Raw genomic sequence first — 17,881 nt, forward strand, 5'->3', positions numbered from 1 at the left:
TTCTATGGTGAGAACCCCAAATGTCAATAAGCTGCTGAACAACCACTGACATGAGAACGTTGAATTCCACCAAAAATTATACCCCACATCCGAGGGGCAATGCTTGAACCTGGTCTAAAATTTGGGCTCAGAGAAATTAGCATATAAAGGATTCTCAAAATATCAGAGTCCTTGAAAAGCTTAGACTAATATGAGATGTAGACAGGCATTACAGATTGACTTTGGAGCAAGGAGAATGAATAGTCAGTCCAAGCAAATTGAGAAAGAATCCGAAAATAGCCATGTATGCCATGTGTACCAGAGGAAGAAAGTGTCTGAATCTTTCCCTATAGGTAGCTAACTTGATGAATGCTACAGGAGTACTTTGTGTTCTAAATATTATAGTTCAGCTATAATCAAAAATTCATCTTTAGTATCTCCTTTCCATCATATTCCTTTCACAAAGTAAAAATGTTTAAGTAGGACACTACATTTTTCTTAAAACTTCATGAGAAAATTAGAAGACATGTACAGTGATGACAAAGGATTTCAAGCAGTAAGTGGAGAATAGCCCATGATGTGTTGGTGCCTTACTTTTTGTTTCAGGTGGCTTACTTCTCTACCTGCTGCAGAAAAAGGTTGATGTACAGCTATTGGACCACTGAATACAGTGCAGAAGAGAGAAAAAGAATGATATTATGGTATTAAGCTTATAGGATACCCCTTGGCTGTACTGTGGGACCAAGAATCCCAAATCATTGAGGAGAGGGAATTTGCAAAGGATTTAATTTCCTGTATAAGCACATGGGAAGATAGGACTCAAAATAGCTTATATACATCTGCCAAAGAAACAAAATCATTTTCATGTCATATTGAACATTTCACAATCTTGCACTTAATCTTTCAATCTACTTTTAATATTTCAAGAATTCTATCCTTGCTATATATGAAAACTACTTTCGTTTGTTTATTTTTTAATTAATTGATCATTTGCTTAGCATTTTCTGATGCTGCTGTTTCTGAAAAAAGCTTAGTTTTAAAGTTGAGTGTGATGTGTGTGTATGTATGTGTTAATCACTCAGTCGTGTCTGACTCTTTGCGACCCCATGGATTATAACTCACCAGCCTCTTCTGCCCATGGGATTCTCCAGGCAAGAATACTGGAATGGCTTGCCATTCCCTTCTCCAGGGGATCTTCCCAGCCCAGGGATTTAACCTGGGTTTCCTTCATTGCAAGCAGATTTTTTTACCGTGTGTGTGTGTGTGTGTGTGTGTGTGTGTGTATTCAATACATACGGGTCTTTCTAGCAGAATCTTCCACAAAAAGAGAAGAGATGTCTTCATCCACTCCTGCTTCATTTTTTGCGATACAAGTGTATGCTCCTGTATCTTCATAGCGCACATTGCTAATATGAACCTCACTGCCATTTGCTGGAAACAGAGGCAAATGCAACTTGTAAGCTACAATTTCAGCTTTGGTACAGTCATTTCTGATTACACAGTCAAATAGTTCACTTAGCTTGTCCTAATTAAACTGTTTTCCTTCCTACTTCCATGCTTTGGAGACATGCTAAGTTATTTCTAATGCATTCAAGTGTTTCATAAATTGTGCTGTCATTCTATTACAGATATCCCAATGCTACTTATCAAAAGCACACACAGTATATTTTATATTCACTTCATACTCCCTACCTTGCATAAGAAGTGTTACATGTTGATAGCTATAATTTCATTTCTGTATTCATTTTTAATATTCAGGATCCACTTTGTCTTCAGCTTTTACAACAGTTTTAATTAATACCAATATGGTTCATTCACAGAGAATACATGTGAAAATACATGTCATAAAGGAATTAAGTGAGCTACATCATATAAGTATAATGCCATTCCATTGAGCAAGCATATTATTGTGTCTGCATTATACATTAGGAATCATTAAGTATGGAGGACAGAAAGAAAATATATCGTAATTCCTTTGCAAGATTCTCAGTTGTTTTCAAGAAAAATATACCTAATCTAAGCAATATTATCATATGGAATTGATATCATCATTGTCAACCAAAGGGTTAAGGGATTGATTAACCCAACTTTTAAATCTTGGTAAAAGAATATTTGAAGCTAATCTCCGAATAATAAATTGCATTCCTCAAAATGTAAACAAGGGTATAATTACCCACTTACTATACATTGGCAGACCATGAAGTACTTTTACACATGCGTGCATGCTCAGTTGCTCAATCTTGTCCAACTCTTTGCAACCCCATGGACTGCAGCATGCAGGCTCTTCTGTCCATGGGATTTTCCAGGCAAGAATACTGGAGTGGATTTCCATTTCCTTCTCTATGGCATCTACCCAGGGATTGGACCCTCATCTCCTGTGTTGGAAGGTGGATTCTTTACCACTGAGCCATCTGGGAAGCTTTTACATACATTATCCCTTCATAGTTCCGGATAATAACTAATTATCAGATGAGGAATCTTAAGCTCCTAGAATGATCTTACACAATTTACTTCCCTCAATATAAGGGCTGGATTTCTATTATGGCTTAAGTTTTAATGTTTTACTCATTTGTTTAGGTTTGCATATTTTCTTTTACTTTCTTTTTTTGTGTGTGTGTGTGTGTGTGTATGTGTGTTTATGTATATATTCCATGTTATTCAATCACGGGGACACCATGTTCTGTCTGCAGTAAAAAGGAGCATGATTCTTCCTGATAGAGATGGGGATCAAATAATCAGAGTGGCTATTTGGGGAAAGAAGGTAAAAAACCAATGGGAAAAGAGCTTAAATGTCATCCCTATGGGGATATGGAGAGGCAGTGAGTGTTTGGGGAAGGCTAATCACTGAAATCACTCAAACCTCTTTCTCTTACAAATATCACTGCACACTTCCATTCCATCATTTGTTGAGAATCACTTCTCCAAAGCAGTTGGCAGGTTTTTGTGTTTGTTTTTGCTTTTCTCCAAAAGGCCAGATGGTAAATATATTAAACTTTGTGGGCTACACAGTCTCTGTGCCAACTACTCACCTCTGCCATAGCAGCATGACAACAGCCAAAGACAATATTTTTAAAAATGTGTGTGGCTCTGAACTAAAAACAAAAACAGAAAACAAGCAAAAATATTGCTTTATTTACAAAAAATAGGCAGTTTTCCAGATTTGGTCTGGGGTCCTTCATTTGTAAACCCATGCTCTAAATGATGGGGAAGAAACAAAGTATCAATATTTTAGCCCAGATCAGCTTCTTTTTGTGTGTGAAACTTGACCCTCTCCAAAGACCACACACTTAACAATGTGAATTCTCTAGAACTTTTGAAACCCTTAAGTTAATTTATTCTTCAAATTCTCTCTTCCCAAAATTCTTATATGTTTTTCTAACTTATATGCTTGTCTTTCCCTCTTTTCTAGAGGGATTTTCTAATATCTAGAAATTATCTAGCATTTCTAGATATTTTCTATTCTATAGCCAGAGCTACCAATTTCCTGGTTCATTTATCATCCTAACACATCTGGTTTCAGAATTAGAACAAGATGACATCCCCTGCACCCACTTTTTAAATATATTACTAGACTATTACATAAGGAAATTTACAAAATTTCAAATTCACAATATTCAGTTTACAGAATGTTACTCGACCTTTACAGTTAGATGCATTTCATACCCTACTTCACTTTTATTTCAAATCTTTTTTCTTTGTTTAATGTTTTCCAGCAAATAATAACTTCTTAATCTAAGCAGGTGGTCTTCTTTTTTAAACCATTAAATACATACACATGATTAGAAAGTGAACTCAAATAATTTTACAGTATATAAGTTTAAAAAGTTCATCACGCTGTACACCTTAAATTTACACAAATTTTTAGGTTAACTTTATTTCAATAAAAGATAAAAAATAAAGAAATTAATCCAAACTTCCTGTTTTCATCAACATCTTAATTTTTATTTAATTCTCAAAGGAAACTTTCTCTGCTTCATTCTAAGATGATCCCCTCCTTCTTTCTTGTTGATTTCCACGACAATTTGTCCATCTTTCACCTGCTCCATTGTCCACATATCTTTCTCTTTACCTGTATCTTTCAAAACAAAATAAACTGTCCAAGAAGTAAGAAATAACTTCACCAGTCCTAAACCTTTTCACCAGAAGCTACTATCTTTTATTTTTCCATCTTTCAAAATTTTGAAAGATATTTTTATTCCTATCTTTCATTTCTAAGGACACAGCAAACTGATTTTTTAAATGTCACAGGGACAAACTAATCACTAACCCATGAATATATTTTAATAATCTTCCTTGACTGTGCATATAGTATTGATGAACTCTTTCCCAGTTTTGGCTTTCTTTTCTTTCCTTCTGTAATATCATTTGTTCTCATCTCTTTGCTAATTATTAGTCTCCTTCTGATATTCTCTTGATTTGCCTGCCAATAGAATATTTCTTCTTTTCTAGAATTTTACTTCTCATAACATCCCATCCATTTGCATAGTTATTCAGTTAGTGCCTAGACTTAGAGTTCATATAGAAGTGACAAATAAGCATCTTATGAATAAACAGATAATTAAATAACTATAGAATTTGTTAACGTGTTAACATACACAAAGCCACACGGAAATTCACACTCCTGTGCGCCAGATTTTTCTCTTAGGCTATGCTCCCAAATCAACTTTTATTACTTGTCATAGCCTCTTAAAACTTAACCTAATTTCTTTTATTTAAAAAAAATGATAATAGCTGTTTTACAAATGTCCTCATTCTTTCAAAGTTGAGTGAAGATTGTAACTAACTTCCCAAATTTTCCTTCTCTTATAAAGGGCATCCCAAGTGGTCCTAGTGTTAAAGAACCTGCTTGCCAATGCAGAAGACATTAGAGACATGGGTTGGATCCCTGGGTTAGGAAAATCCCCTGGAGGAGAAAATGGCAACCCACTCTGGTATTCTTGCCTGGAGAATCCCATGGACAGAGGTGCCTGGTAGACTATAGTCCATAGGGTCATAGAGAGTCAGAGACAACTGAAGTGACTCAACACACACAACACCCACACATTTCTAAAACAAGGCTATATTATGTTTATAGAATACGGTTTGCTGCTATCAAGTGGGCAAGAGATTGCAAAATCAGAAGCTAATTAGACTTTTACTCAATTTGATTTCTGTTAATCAGATCAATCTTCTTCTCAGATAATAGACACTAAGACACAATCAGAGAAGGAAACATGTAAATTTATTTTGCCTAATTATATTAACATAACATTGTTAGGATTCAGCTTTGAAAGATCAAAAATACTCTTATATGTCATTCTTGATTTTCAGAAATAGATAAGTAAATGTTTTTAAAAGATTTATTTAAAAATGTATGCTAATAAATTGAATGGTAGTCCCCGTCCAGTGTTCTTGCCTGGAGAATCCCAGGGACAGGGGAGCCTGGTGGGCTGCTGTCTATGGGGTCGCATGGAGTCGGACATGACTGAAGCGACTTAGCAGCAGCAGCAGCAGCAGTATACTCATATAGAAATAAGGAAAATATATTCATTTCTAACAGTATGAATAGAAGGAATTTAAAGGCATGGAATAAGGAATGTAATGCCACGTAACAGATATTCCAGTAAAATGACTGTCCCTGGACCACTCTTGACATTGGAAATAAGATCTGTAAATTTTATTACTTACTATGATAATCAAACTATATGCAATTAATTTTGCATTATTTTGATTATTTGATATGATAAAGATTATCTGTTTTTAATACCATACATGTGTGGTTGGTATAATCTGTATAATGACTAATCACAACTGCATATTAGATTATTAGAACATGTAGAATATTTATATATTAGAATGCAAGAACTTCATCACTTTAAAACAACACAAATGTGAAACATATTTAGCAATATTTTCATTTTTTTTTCCTTTGTTCATTTGGAAAGTGTGCTGTAAAATATTTCCTAAAGAATTTCTATATTATTGACATATTCTGTAAAACATATTTTAATGTATGATTTAAACATATAAATTGTCTCTTCAGAAATGTATTTAATGAAGGAATTCAATTATTCTGTTCAGCATATCTGCTGTAATTCAGAGGATAAGTTTTAGAAGAAAAACAATATTTTACTTATAAAAATAATGACATAACTAATCATTATGACAAGACTATTATTTAAAACATTAAAAGTATTAAAGTATTGTTTCAAATATAATGTCTTAGGTACTAACATAACTTTTTTTCATATTCATTGCATACATTGTCACCAAGTATCACTTTCTCTTTTTTTCAAAGAATGTAAAATGTGTTATAAATTTTAGTATGAAATTTCTGCATTGTTATTAAGAGAAAAAATGCAAGTAAAAAGCACCTTGAAGTGTGAGTTGCTTGGACAGTTTTGGTGTAATATCAATTCCATTCTTCAGCCAGCTAAGCTGAGGATTTGGTATGCCTTCTGCATGGCACCTGAGACTTGCAGTAACTCCAGGTTCTCGGGCTTGACTCTCTGGATACACCCGGATTACTGGAGGAACTAAAATTAGAAACAGAAAAGAAAATGATTAGTATCCATTTATGCCACTTGATTTTCTGAAACAAAGAAAAATAGCAATTGTATATGTTCATGATGTTATGCATTTCTACAAGGTCTCAGTTTGCAAATCTAAGTAATTTAGTATCCACTAACATATGCCAGTGGTCCCTGGACAAAAGCTATTCTGAGACTGTACCAGGTGAAATACAAGGTAAGCCCAGGATATCTTGTTTCAATAACTAAAGAGGCCCTTAAGGAATGAGAAAAACATATCAAAAAATACAAAACTAGTTTAAAGGGGCTTTCATTTACCAAATACAAAATAATTTGAGCATTAAGATAATTACCAGTTATGAAGGAGTATAAAAATAAGACTTTAAGAATTCAGTTATATAAATAAATGAATAAATACTTAAATGGGAGAAAAGGAAAAGCTTTTCCTTGCTATAGCATTTAAAAAAAATTACAATAACAATTCCACTTACGGTACATAAGACTCCAAATGGCAAAAAAAATCTTGAGAAAGAAGAGTGGGGCTGGAGGAAATAAGCTTCCTGACTTCAGACTATACTACAAAGTTATAGTCATCAAGACAGTATGGTACTGGCACAAAAACTGAAATACAGATCAATGGAACAAGATAGAAAGCCCAGAGATAAACCCAAGCACCTATGAGCACTTTATATTTGACAAAGGAGGCAATATACAATGGAGAAAAGACAGCCTCCTCAGTAAGTGGTACTGGGAAAACTAGACAGTTATTAATACATGCAAAAAATGAAAATAGAATACTTTCTAACACCATACACAAAGATTAACTCAGAATGAAGACCTAAATGTAAGACCAGAAGCTATAAAACTCTTAGAGGAAAACATAGGCTGAACTCTCTTTGACATAAACCACTGGAAGATCCTTTATGATTCACCTCCTAGAATAACAGAAATATAACCAAAGTAAATAAATGGGACCTAATTAAAGTTAAAAGCCTTGCACAGCAAAGAAAACTACAAACAGGTTTAAAAGACAACTCTCGGAATGGGAGAAAATAAAAGTGAATGAAACAAATGACAAAGAATTAATCTTTAAAATATACAAGTAGTTCATGTACCTCAATACCAAAACAAACAAACAAACCAATCAAAAAGTAGGCAGATCTAAATAGATATTTCTCCAAAGAAAACATACAGATGCCCAACAAACACATGAAAAGATGCTCAATATTGCTTATTATTAGAGAAATGGAAATCATAACTACAATAAGGGATCAACTCACACTAGTCAGAATGGCCATTATCAAAGAATCTACAAACAATAAGTGCTGGAGAGAGTGTGGAGAAAAGGGAATTCTATTGTACTGTTAGTGGGAATGTAAATTGATACAGCCACTATGGACAACAGTATGAGGATTCCTTAAAACACTAGGCATAATACTACCATATGACTCAACAATCTCACTACTGGGCATATACTCTGAGGAAAACATAATTGGAAAAGACACAGGCACCCCAATGTTGAAAGCAGCACTATTTACAATAGCTAGGACATGGAAGCCACCTAGATGTCCATCAGCAGATGAATGGCTAAAAAAGTTGTGGAACACATATACAATGGAATATTACTTGCCCATAAAAAGGAAAATATTTGAGTCTGTTCTAATGAAGTGGATAAAGCTAGAGCCTGTTATACAGAGCTAAGTAAGTTAGAAAGAGGAAAAACAAGTATCATATATTAATGCATACATATGCGATCTAGAAAGATAATACCAATGGCTCTTTACAGAGCAGCAGTGGAAATCGAGATATAGAGAACTGACTTGTGCACACAGTGGAGAAAATAGAGGGTGGGACAAACTGAGAGAGTAGCACTGAAACACATAAAATACCGCATATAAAACAGATAGCCAGTGGAAATTATCTCTGTTACGCAGTGAACTCAAACCTGGTGCTCTGTGACAACGTAGAAGGGTGGGATGTGGTGGAAGGTTGAAAGAGGGTTCCAGAAGGAGTGGACATATGTATACCTATGGCTGAATCATGTTGCTGTACAGCAGAAACCAACACAATATTGTAAGACAATTATCCTCCAATTAAAAATAAATTAATACAAAAGTTAAAGAAAAGAATTTAGGATAATTCTACTTATGGTACACACTAAAAATATAATATTTAGAAACAAATTTCACCAATATATGTGATGGACATGGAGGCCTGGTGTGCTGCAGCCCATGGGGTCTCAAAGAGTCAGACACGACTGAGCAAGTGAACTGAACTGAACTGAAGTGAAAATCACAGCAGATGGTGACTGCAGCCATGAAATTAAAAGACACTTGCTACTTGGAAGAAAAGCTATGACCAACCTAGACAGCACATTAAAAAGCAGAGACATTACTTTGCCAACAAAGATCCGTCTAGTCAAGACTATGGTTTTTCCAGTAGTCATGTATGGATGTGAAAGTTAGACTATAAAGAAAGCTGACCGTTGAAGAATTGATACTTTTGAACTGTGGTGTTGGAGAAGACTCTTGAGAGTCCCTTGGACTGCAAGGAGATCCAACAAGCCCATCCTAAAGGAAATCAGTCCTGAATATTAATTTGAAGGACTGATACTGAAGCTGAAGCTCCAGTACTGATGGGAAGAACTGACTCACTGGAAAGGACTCTGATGCTGTGAAAGATGGAAGGCAGGAGGAGAAGGGGACGACAGAGAATGAGATGGCTGGATGGCTTTAACGACTCAATGGACTTAGTATGAGTAAGCTCTGGGAGTTGCTGATGAAAACAGGGAAGCCTGGCATACTGCAGTCCATGGGGTCACAAAGAATCAGACATGACTGAGCGACTGAACTGAACTGAACAGATAACATGCTGTTGAGGACGTGGAGAAAAGGGATCTCATGTACATTGTTGGTAGGAAAGCAAACTGGTGATGCCACTGGGAAACTAGTATGAAAATTTCTCAAGAAATTATAAATATATGTGTAAAGAAGTGAATAAATCCCCCCTTTCTGCTTAAATAAGCCTTAATTGATAAAGATTCCTTCTGAACTTTAACCTCGATATTCTCACCAGGAAAATGAGATTTAATAATATCTCCCCTGTTATATGTATTAATTCCTCTGGTGCAGCTTTCACAGCAGTACCTTAAGAGTGAAAATTATAACATATTCATTGACTCTATAAATAATGCTGAACACTTTATAGTCATGTTGCTGGGAAGATGATTCACAGTGAGGTTAATGACATATCCAGGTCACACAGCTTATTGTAGCCTAGAGTTTGAGATAAAAGTCATGGAGCTCTAATACCTGGACCAACCCTCTCCACATTTCATGTTGCCCTTAACCAACCTGGCTGAACATAGTCTGTAATAGCCACTGAATTTAGCCAATAAGAAAGAAAGAAAACAAGAAAATCTGATGAGTATTAAAAATAAGTATGTTCCAAATTTTGTGTTGTCAGAATTTCCTATGCCAAAACTTTTTATACATATTTGTATGTATATATATATAAATATATACTGTGCTAATTTGCTTCAGTTGTGTTCGACTCTTTGAAACCCTATGGATTGTAGCCCACCTTCCTTCTCTGTCCATGGGATTTTCCAGGCAAGACTACTGGAGGGGGTTACCATGCCCCTCTCTGGGGGATCTTCAATTCCCAACCCAGAGATCAAACCCACATCTCTTAAGTCTCCTTCATTGGCCAGTGGGTTCTTTACCACTAGCACTTCCTGGGAGGCATATACATATATCTATAATGATCTGGAAGTCCCACTTCAGGATATATAATCAAAGAAAAAGGAAACTTTATTATCTCAAAGAGATAGCTATATGTATGAACATCTTGCCCATGTTCATAGCAACATTATTCACAGTAGCTTAAGTATGGAAAGAATCTAAGTGTTCTTCAACAGATAATAGTAAAGAAAAAATATATATATAGACATACATATATAATATCATAATGTAAATGACAAGCAAAAGGTGGAAATGATACAAGTATCAACTCATAAATAGAAAATAAAATTTGGTTTATCCATACAATAAAATATTATTTGATGATGAAAAGAAAGAAGTACTGATATATGCTACTATTTTAACATGCTAAGATATTACATTAAGTGAAAGAAGTGTCACTCATAAGTCCACATACTGTATGAGCCCATTTCTATGAAAAATCCAGAATGGGTAAATCCATCAGGATTAAAAGCAGATTAGTGGTTTATAGGGGTTGAGGGGAGGGAGAAATGTAAAACAACTGCTTGGTGGATATCAGGATTATCTGAGGGATGATGAAAATGTCTGGGGAGTAGATGGTGTGATGGTTGCACAACATTTTAAATGTACTATAAACCACAGAACTGTTCACTTCAAAATGATTCAATGTTACATGAAATTTACTTTGATAAGAAAGGAAAGCCTTATAGAAGTGCTTATAAGTCAAGTGACAGAGAAAGTTCCCATGTCAATAGCAGCAAGGAAACAATATTCATATGAAGGAGCCATCCCGAAAGTAAATTCTTCTAGCAAGGTTTTAGATCACTGCAGCCCTGGCCAAAATGTTGACTGCACCTCAGAAATACTTCATACCAGGGCCAAATAGCTAAGCTTTTCTCAATATTTTTAAATGTCATTTCTCTACTTACTATCTTTTATCTCTTTATTATAGTTTAGAATTATTATTATGTTGAGAAGATGATACAGGTTTGCTGTTTAAAGCCACTAAGCATTAGGTAATTTAGTATGTGCTCATAGATAAATAGATAAAATTCCTCAAAGTTGAGAGCAATATAAACTTAATACCAAAATTAAGCAAGGACATTGCTAAAAAAAAGAGTAACTACTGGTCAATTTCATTCATGAAAATAGACTTTAAAAGTTTTCAAATATATTAACAAACAAAATCTAGCAGAATATAAAACGATAATGAAAGTGTTAGCTGTTCAGTCATGTCCAACTCTTTGTAACCCATGGAAGGTAGCCCACCAGGCTCCTCTGTCCATAGGATTTTCCAAGCAGTACTGGAGTGGGTTCCCAAAATGATATTAGACCATAAAATATTTGTTTTGCTAAAGATATTCAAAAATCACTCAATATAATTTACAACATATATAGGTTAAAGGAGAAAAACCATATATCTCAACAGCTACAGAAAAGTCATTTACTTTTAGCACACAGAAATGAGCAAGTATTTTACTTTTTAAAATAAAGGATGTCTTAAAATATACAGCCAACCTTGATAGATGATATGATTAAGTAAAGTAAAATACAAAATAATCCATGGATGAATTGTAGAATAAGTACACTTTCACTTTCACTTTTCACTGTCATGCATTGGAGAAGGAAATGGCAACCCACCCCAGTGTTCTTGCCTGGAGAATCCCAGGGACGAGGGAGCCTGATGGGCTACCGTCTGTCGGGTCACACAGAGTCAGACACGACTGAAATGACTTAGCAGCAGCAGCAGCAGCAGTAAGTTTGCATGACACAAGTTATTTATATTTGTAAATATGAGCAACAAACATTCAAAGTACCTGGAATAATACAGTGTCATAAAGGAACAGAGCTTCCCTTCTTTTATAATACTTGATATTCCCTGGAAGCTCAGCTGGTAAAGAATCTGCCTGCAAGGCAGGAGACCCCAGTTTGATTCCTGGGTCAGGAAAATCTGCTGGGGAAGGGAAAAGCTACCCATTCCAGTATTCTTTGGCTTCCCTGGTGGCTTAGATGGTGAAGAAACCACCTACAATGCAGAAGACCTGGGTTTGATCCCTGGGTTGGGAAGTCCCCTGGAGAAGGAAACAGCTATCCACTCTAGAATTTCGGCCTGGAGAATTCCATGGACAGAGGAACCTGGCAGGCTACAGTCCATGTGGTTGCAAAGAGTCGGACATAACTGAGCGACTTTTACATTCATAAACCAACAAACATATATATATATATATATATATATATATATATATAAACTTACCTAATGAATGTCCATGCCCCTTGCAAGAAAATTTTAAAATGTTATTTGGAAAAATGTTAAGAAAAATGAGATAAGAACTAATTAATGGAGAAATAAAACCTATTTTCTGTCCTCTTGTTCTTGCCTGGAGAATCCCAGGGACAGTGGAGCCTGATGGGCTGCCGTCTATGGGGTCGCACAGAGTCGGACACGACTGAAGCGACTTAGCAGCAGCAGTTTTCATTATGTCAATTTCAGTCATGAGAAGTTCTTTGCTCCTTTGCCTCCCCATGCCTCAGTAAGGTAAATTCATTTGTATAGGAATCTTTAAATATTGTGCCTCTTACCTGAATTATTTTATTTACTCTATTAACTGGTCATAGATATGTTACCTAATATCTGTGACAAATTGTAAAGTGATATATTGATGTGGGAAGACAAGTCTCCTTACTCTCATGTGTATACCATTCAATAATGGAAGCCAAGGAGCAAATAACTTTAACACAATGTTTTTGTCCTGCAGCTGAGATGATGAGGATGTGATGCGTACATAATGAAAGGAGTGATGGACACAGCAAACGTTAAGAGAGTGTTTGAACAGGATTTTGAAGTGTTTTTTAGGAATATAACAAAAGGACAAGTGGATGTATTTGTGAGGGAGGTATTTATAGCAGAAACGTAAGACTGGAATATCATGTACTGTTTCAATGAGTGCTTCTTCAATTTGAGTTATATTGTGGGCAGTTAGATGTATTTCATACACATCTGTTCTGAGAGTCAGTTACTCAATTTGCCACCAACGATCCTGTGAGAGAAATTCTGCGTTCATTCAATAAACATATGTATATTGATTACACTTTGTGGAAGGGTTCAGGAATTATACAATGATTAATTATTAACTATACAATTCTCAAATGATCATGTAACATATTTTGAGAGTTGGATGAGAATGTAAGTACATTAGGGCAAGTGATTTAGACACTTTAATTCCAATATCTAAAAGCATTTGTTCTTTTCAAGAAAAACAAATATATTATCTCTAATATAAATATTAAATGTATTCATACTGAAAAAGAGCTGTTCTAGATAGGTGGATTTTCTAAATGTTGGAGGCGAAATCTTTTATAATACTTAATATTTAAGATGAGCATTTATTTTTTATGAAAGTCTCAAGTGAAATACGGATTTCATATTTAGAAACTTCTATGATAATGAAAGCACTGCTTTATTTGGTGACATTCAATGACATTTAGACTGTGACAAATGAGCGTGAACCCTTACTCTGTTATTCAATAGTTATGTGATCTTGAGCACATTTTTAAACCTTTTTAAGCCTTTGCTCTCCTATATTGAAAACGGATATTGTATCATACTATACAGGTTTTGAAAACCAAATGAAATAATAATTAAAGGTTTTATATATTACAAACGATATATATTACATTGTTTATGCTATATATAATATATAATGCTATTTATGTTACATATATATGATTATATATATATAGTACTGCTGCTGCTGCTAAGTCGCTTCAGTCGTGTCTGACTCTGTGTGACCCCATAGATGGCCTCCCACCAGGCTCCCCCGTCCCTGGGATTCTCCAGGCAAGAACACTGGAGTGGATTGCCATTTCCTTCTCCAATGCATGAAAGTGAAAAGTGAAAGTGAAGTTGCTCAGTCTTTTCCAACTCTTAGCAACCCCCTGGACTGCAGCCTACCAGGCTCCTCCATCCGCGGGATTTTCTAGGCAAGAGTACTGGAGTGGTGTGCCATTGCCTTCTCCATTATATACATACAGATATATAATTATTTGGCAGTGGGGTTTTGCCTTATTTAATTATGGTATCCTCATACATAGCTGAGTGATGAAAGAACCATAGAGTATGGAAAAGTGGTCCACAGGGTGTGCAGTATAGTTTTATCATACTTGTCCCTTTTTCGCACTCAGGCTGGCATTTTCTGTTTAGAATGACCATGAGAGTACATGTACCCTGCATTTACCTTAGTAAGAACATGGTTTGGCAAAAAAGGAAAGAGTCTAGCTCTCAAAGACTCTGCAGGATCTATCTTAGCAAAGGGACCATGGACAGAAAATGATTGGAGGAGCCATTGTACAATCTGACTGACTAATGAACAGATGTAAACCTTTCAAATCTACTGGAATTATAAAACCAGTAGCCTGGTTGAAGTCATCAGATCAGAACTATAAACATGCCTATCTCCCTATCATCCCTTAGTTTCCATTCTTGGTTATAGATACTCTAGACATCATAAACCATACTCATGTCAACTGTAATGCAGAGACAGAAAAAGGGGGCTAAAGAACGCTCCTCAAAGACTCAATAATCATCTAGGATTTGACTTTGTGTATTGGCTTTCATAGTCTCAGATGTGGAAAAATAGCCTCTTGATGAAGGTGAAAGAGGAGAGTGAAAAAGCTGACTTAAAACTCCACATTCAGAAAACTAAGATCACGGCATCTGATCCCATCACTTCATGGCAAATAGATGGGGAAAAAGTGGAAAAAGTAACAGATTTCATTTTCCTGGGCTCCAAAATCACTGTGGACAGTGACTGCAACCATGATATTAAAAGACACTTGCTCCTTGGAAGAAAAACTTGTGACAAACCTAGACAATGTATTCCAAAGTAGAGGCATCACTTTGTGAACAAAGGTCCACCAAGTCAAAGCTGTGGTTTTTCCAGTAGTCATGCATGAATGTGATTAGTTAGACCATCCATAAAAAAGGCTGAGTGCTGAAGAATGGATGCCTTAGAACTGTAGTGCTGGAGAAGACTCCTGAGAGTCCGTTGGACTGCAAGGAGATCAAACCAGTCAACCCTAAAGGAAATCAACCCTGAATATTCACTAGAAGGATGGATGCTGAAGCTGAAGCTTCAATACTTTTGGCCACCTGATGTGACGAGCTGACTCACTGGAAAAGACCCTGATGCTGGGAAAGATTGATGGCAGAAGGAGAAGGGGATGACAGAGGATGAGATGGTTGGATGGCATCACTGACTTAATAGACATGAGTTTGAGCAAACTCAGGGAGATAGTGAAAGACAGGGAAGCTTGGCATGCTGCAATCCATGGGTTCGCAAAGAGTCAGACACAACTTAGTGACTGAACAAGAACAAAGCTGTGAGCACCAGAATTCTGCTACATATTTCACAATGCTGCTGCTGCTGCTGCTAAGTCGCTTCAGTCGTGTCTGACTCTGTGCGACCCCATAGACGGCAGCCCACCAGGCTCCCCCGTCCCTGGGATTCTCCAGGCAAGAATACTGGAGTGGGTTGCCATTTCTTTCTCCAATGCATGAAGGTGAAAAGTGAAAGTGAAGTCACTCAGTCCTCTCCGACTCTGAGCGACCCCATGGACTACAGCTTACCGGGCTCCTCCATCCATGGGATTTTCCAGGCAAGAGTACTGGAGTGGGATGCCATTGCCTTCTCCAACATTTCACAATACACCCACACAAAAACGCATGGAAAACAATGATAGGAAGTAAAACAATTTTGATTTTTGTTCCCTTGATGATTACTTACATAACTTATTTTAAAATAGCAAATACATTGGTAACCAACAACAGGGAAAGGGAGGAAAGGGGTAAATTATGAATTTGGGATTAGCATATATACATTATTATATATAAAATATATAACAAACAAGGACCATCAGTATAGCACAGGGATCTATATTCAATGTCTTACAATAACCTATAGTGGAAAGGAATCTGAAAAAGAGTATGTATACCCACACAAACCCATATAATATATATATAAATATATACAACCATATATATTTTTTTTTTATATATATATATACTCTAATCATTTTACTGTACACCTGAAACACTCTAAATAAACTATCCTTTAATAAAATAAAAATAAGAATTAAATAGCAAATGCAATTTCAAAAACAATTCTCATAATACTTCTATGCCTACTTTGCTGGTGACATACAACATATGTTTAGGCTCTTGAAATATGTAGCACTGAGTAGTTTTTGTAGCATTTTATTTTACTGGAGCTTAAAACAAATAATTTTTTAACGAGATATTTTAATATGCTGCTAGCAAACCTATATCATCATAAAATGTGGAGTAAAAAGACACTTTCAAAACTGACATAATCTCTAATCACTTAACAACAGGGGAGTTAGGAAATGAACTATGTTTTTAAAAAAGATGTATATAGAAAGTCAAAATGGATAACTACTTTCAACTAGTATTTAATAAGAGAAAGTATATCTTGTCACAATATAGTCAAGGCAAGGCTTAATATTTTTTGCAACATTCTTTGGAATAGTAAAAACTTGAAACAATCTAAACATATTTGAAAATTAGTTTGAAAGGGAGAAACCAATCAACTGAATGATAACAAGGTACAACATCATTCGTGTTAGAATATACAGATATTATATGTGTCACCTATATGCCTCTGATACTTCCCAAAGGAGAATTTTTCAAATAATATGTTTAGTTTTCCTTTGCATTCTTAGCTATTTCTACGTTATTGATACACATGTATGTGAACTGAAAGAGAATCAGTCAACAATAATTCTTTGTCATATTGATGATTTACTCATATAACATGTTTCTCATTTAGTGTACTGGTATCCAAGTGCTTATTTAACTTATATGCAGAGTACATCATGAGAAACTCTGGCCTGGAAGAAACACAAGCCGGAATCAAGATTGCCGGGAGAAATATCAATAACCTCAGATATGCAGATGACATCACCCTTATGGCAGAAAGTGAAGAGGAACTAAAGAGCCTCTTGATGAAAGTGAAAGTGGAGAGTGAAAAAGTTGGGTTAAAGCTCAACATTCAGAAAACAAAGATCATGGCATCCGGTCCCACCACTTCATGGGAAATAGATGGGGAAACAGTGGAAACAGTGTCAGACTTTATTTTTTTGGGCTCCAAAATCACTGCAGATGGTGACTGCAGCCATGAAATAAAAGACGCTTACTCCTTGGAAGGAAAGTTATGACCAACCTAGATAGCATATTCAAAAGCAGAAACATTACTTTGCCAACAAAGGTCCTTCTAGTCAAGGCTATGGTTTTTCCTGTGGACATGTATGGATGTGAGAGTTGGACTGTGAAGAAGGCTGAGTGCTGAAGAATTGATGCTTTTGAACTGTGGTGTTGGAGAAGACTCTTGAGAGTCCCTTGGACTGCAAGGAGATCCAACTAGTCCATTCTGAAGGAGATCAGCCCTGGGATTTCTTTGGAAGGAATGATGCTAAAGCTGAAACTCCAGTACTTTGGCCACTTCATGCAAAGAGTTGACTCATTGGAAAAGCCTCTGATGCTGGGAGGGATTGGGGGCAGGAGGAGAAGGGGACGACAGAGGATGAGATGGCTGGATGGCATCACTGACTCGATGGACGTGAGTCTGGGTGAACTCCAGGAGTTGGTGATGGACA

The 17,881-nt window shown here is 35.9% G+C and overlaps 1 protein-coding gene across 3 annotated transcripts in view; it reads right to left on the bottom strand.

Annotated features, from left to right (window-relative positions):
• The window catches only part of FSTL5 (follistatin like 5), an 875,401-nt gene that overhangs the window by 156,897 nt on the left and 700,623 nt on the right, over positions 1-17,881 (bottom strand). For all 3 annotated transcript variants that reach the window (XM_070385610.1, XM_070385609.1, XM_070385608.1), the window contains exons 8-9: positions 6,333-6,494; positions 1,276-1,410 (exon numbers count right to left, since the gene is read on the bottom strand). In XM_070385610.1, coding sequence (XP_070241711.1) covers positions 1,276-1,410; positions 6,333-6,494 — 297 coding nt within the window. The remainder of the gene's footprint in view (positions 1-1,275; positions 1,411-6,332; positions 6,495-17,881) is intronic.

This window comes from Bos mutus, chromosome 17, assembly GCF_027580195.1.
Source record: "Bos mutus isolate GX-2022 chromosome 17, NWIPB_WYAK_1.1, whole genome shotgun sequence".
NCBI lineage: Eukaryota > Metazoa > Chordata > Mammalia > Artiodactyla > Bovidae > Bos > Bos mutus.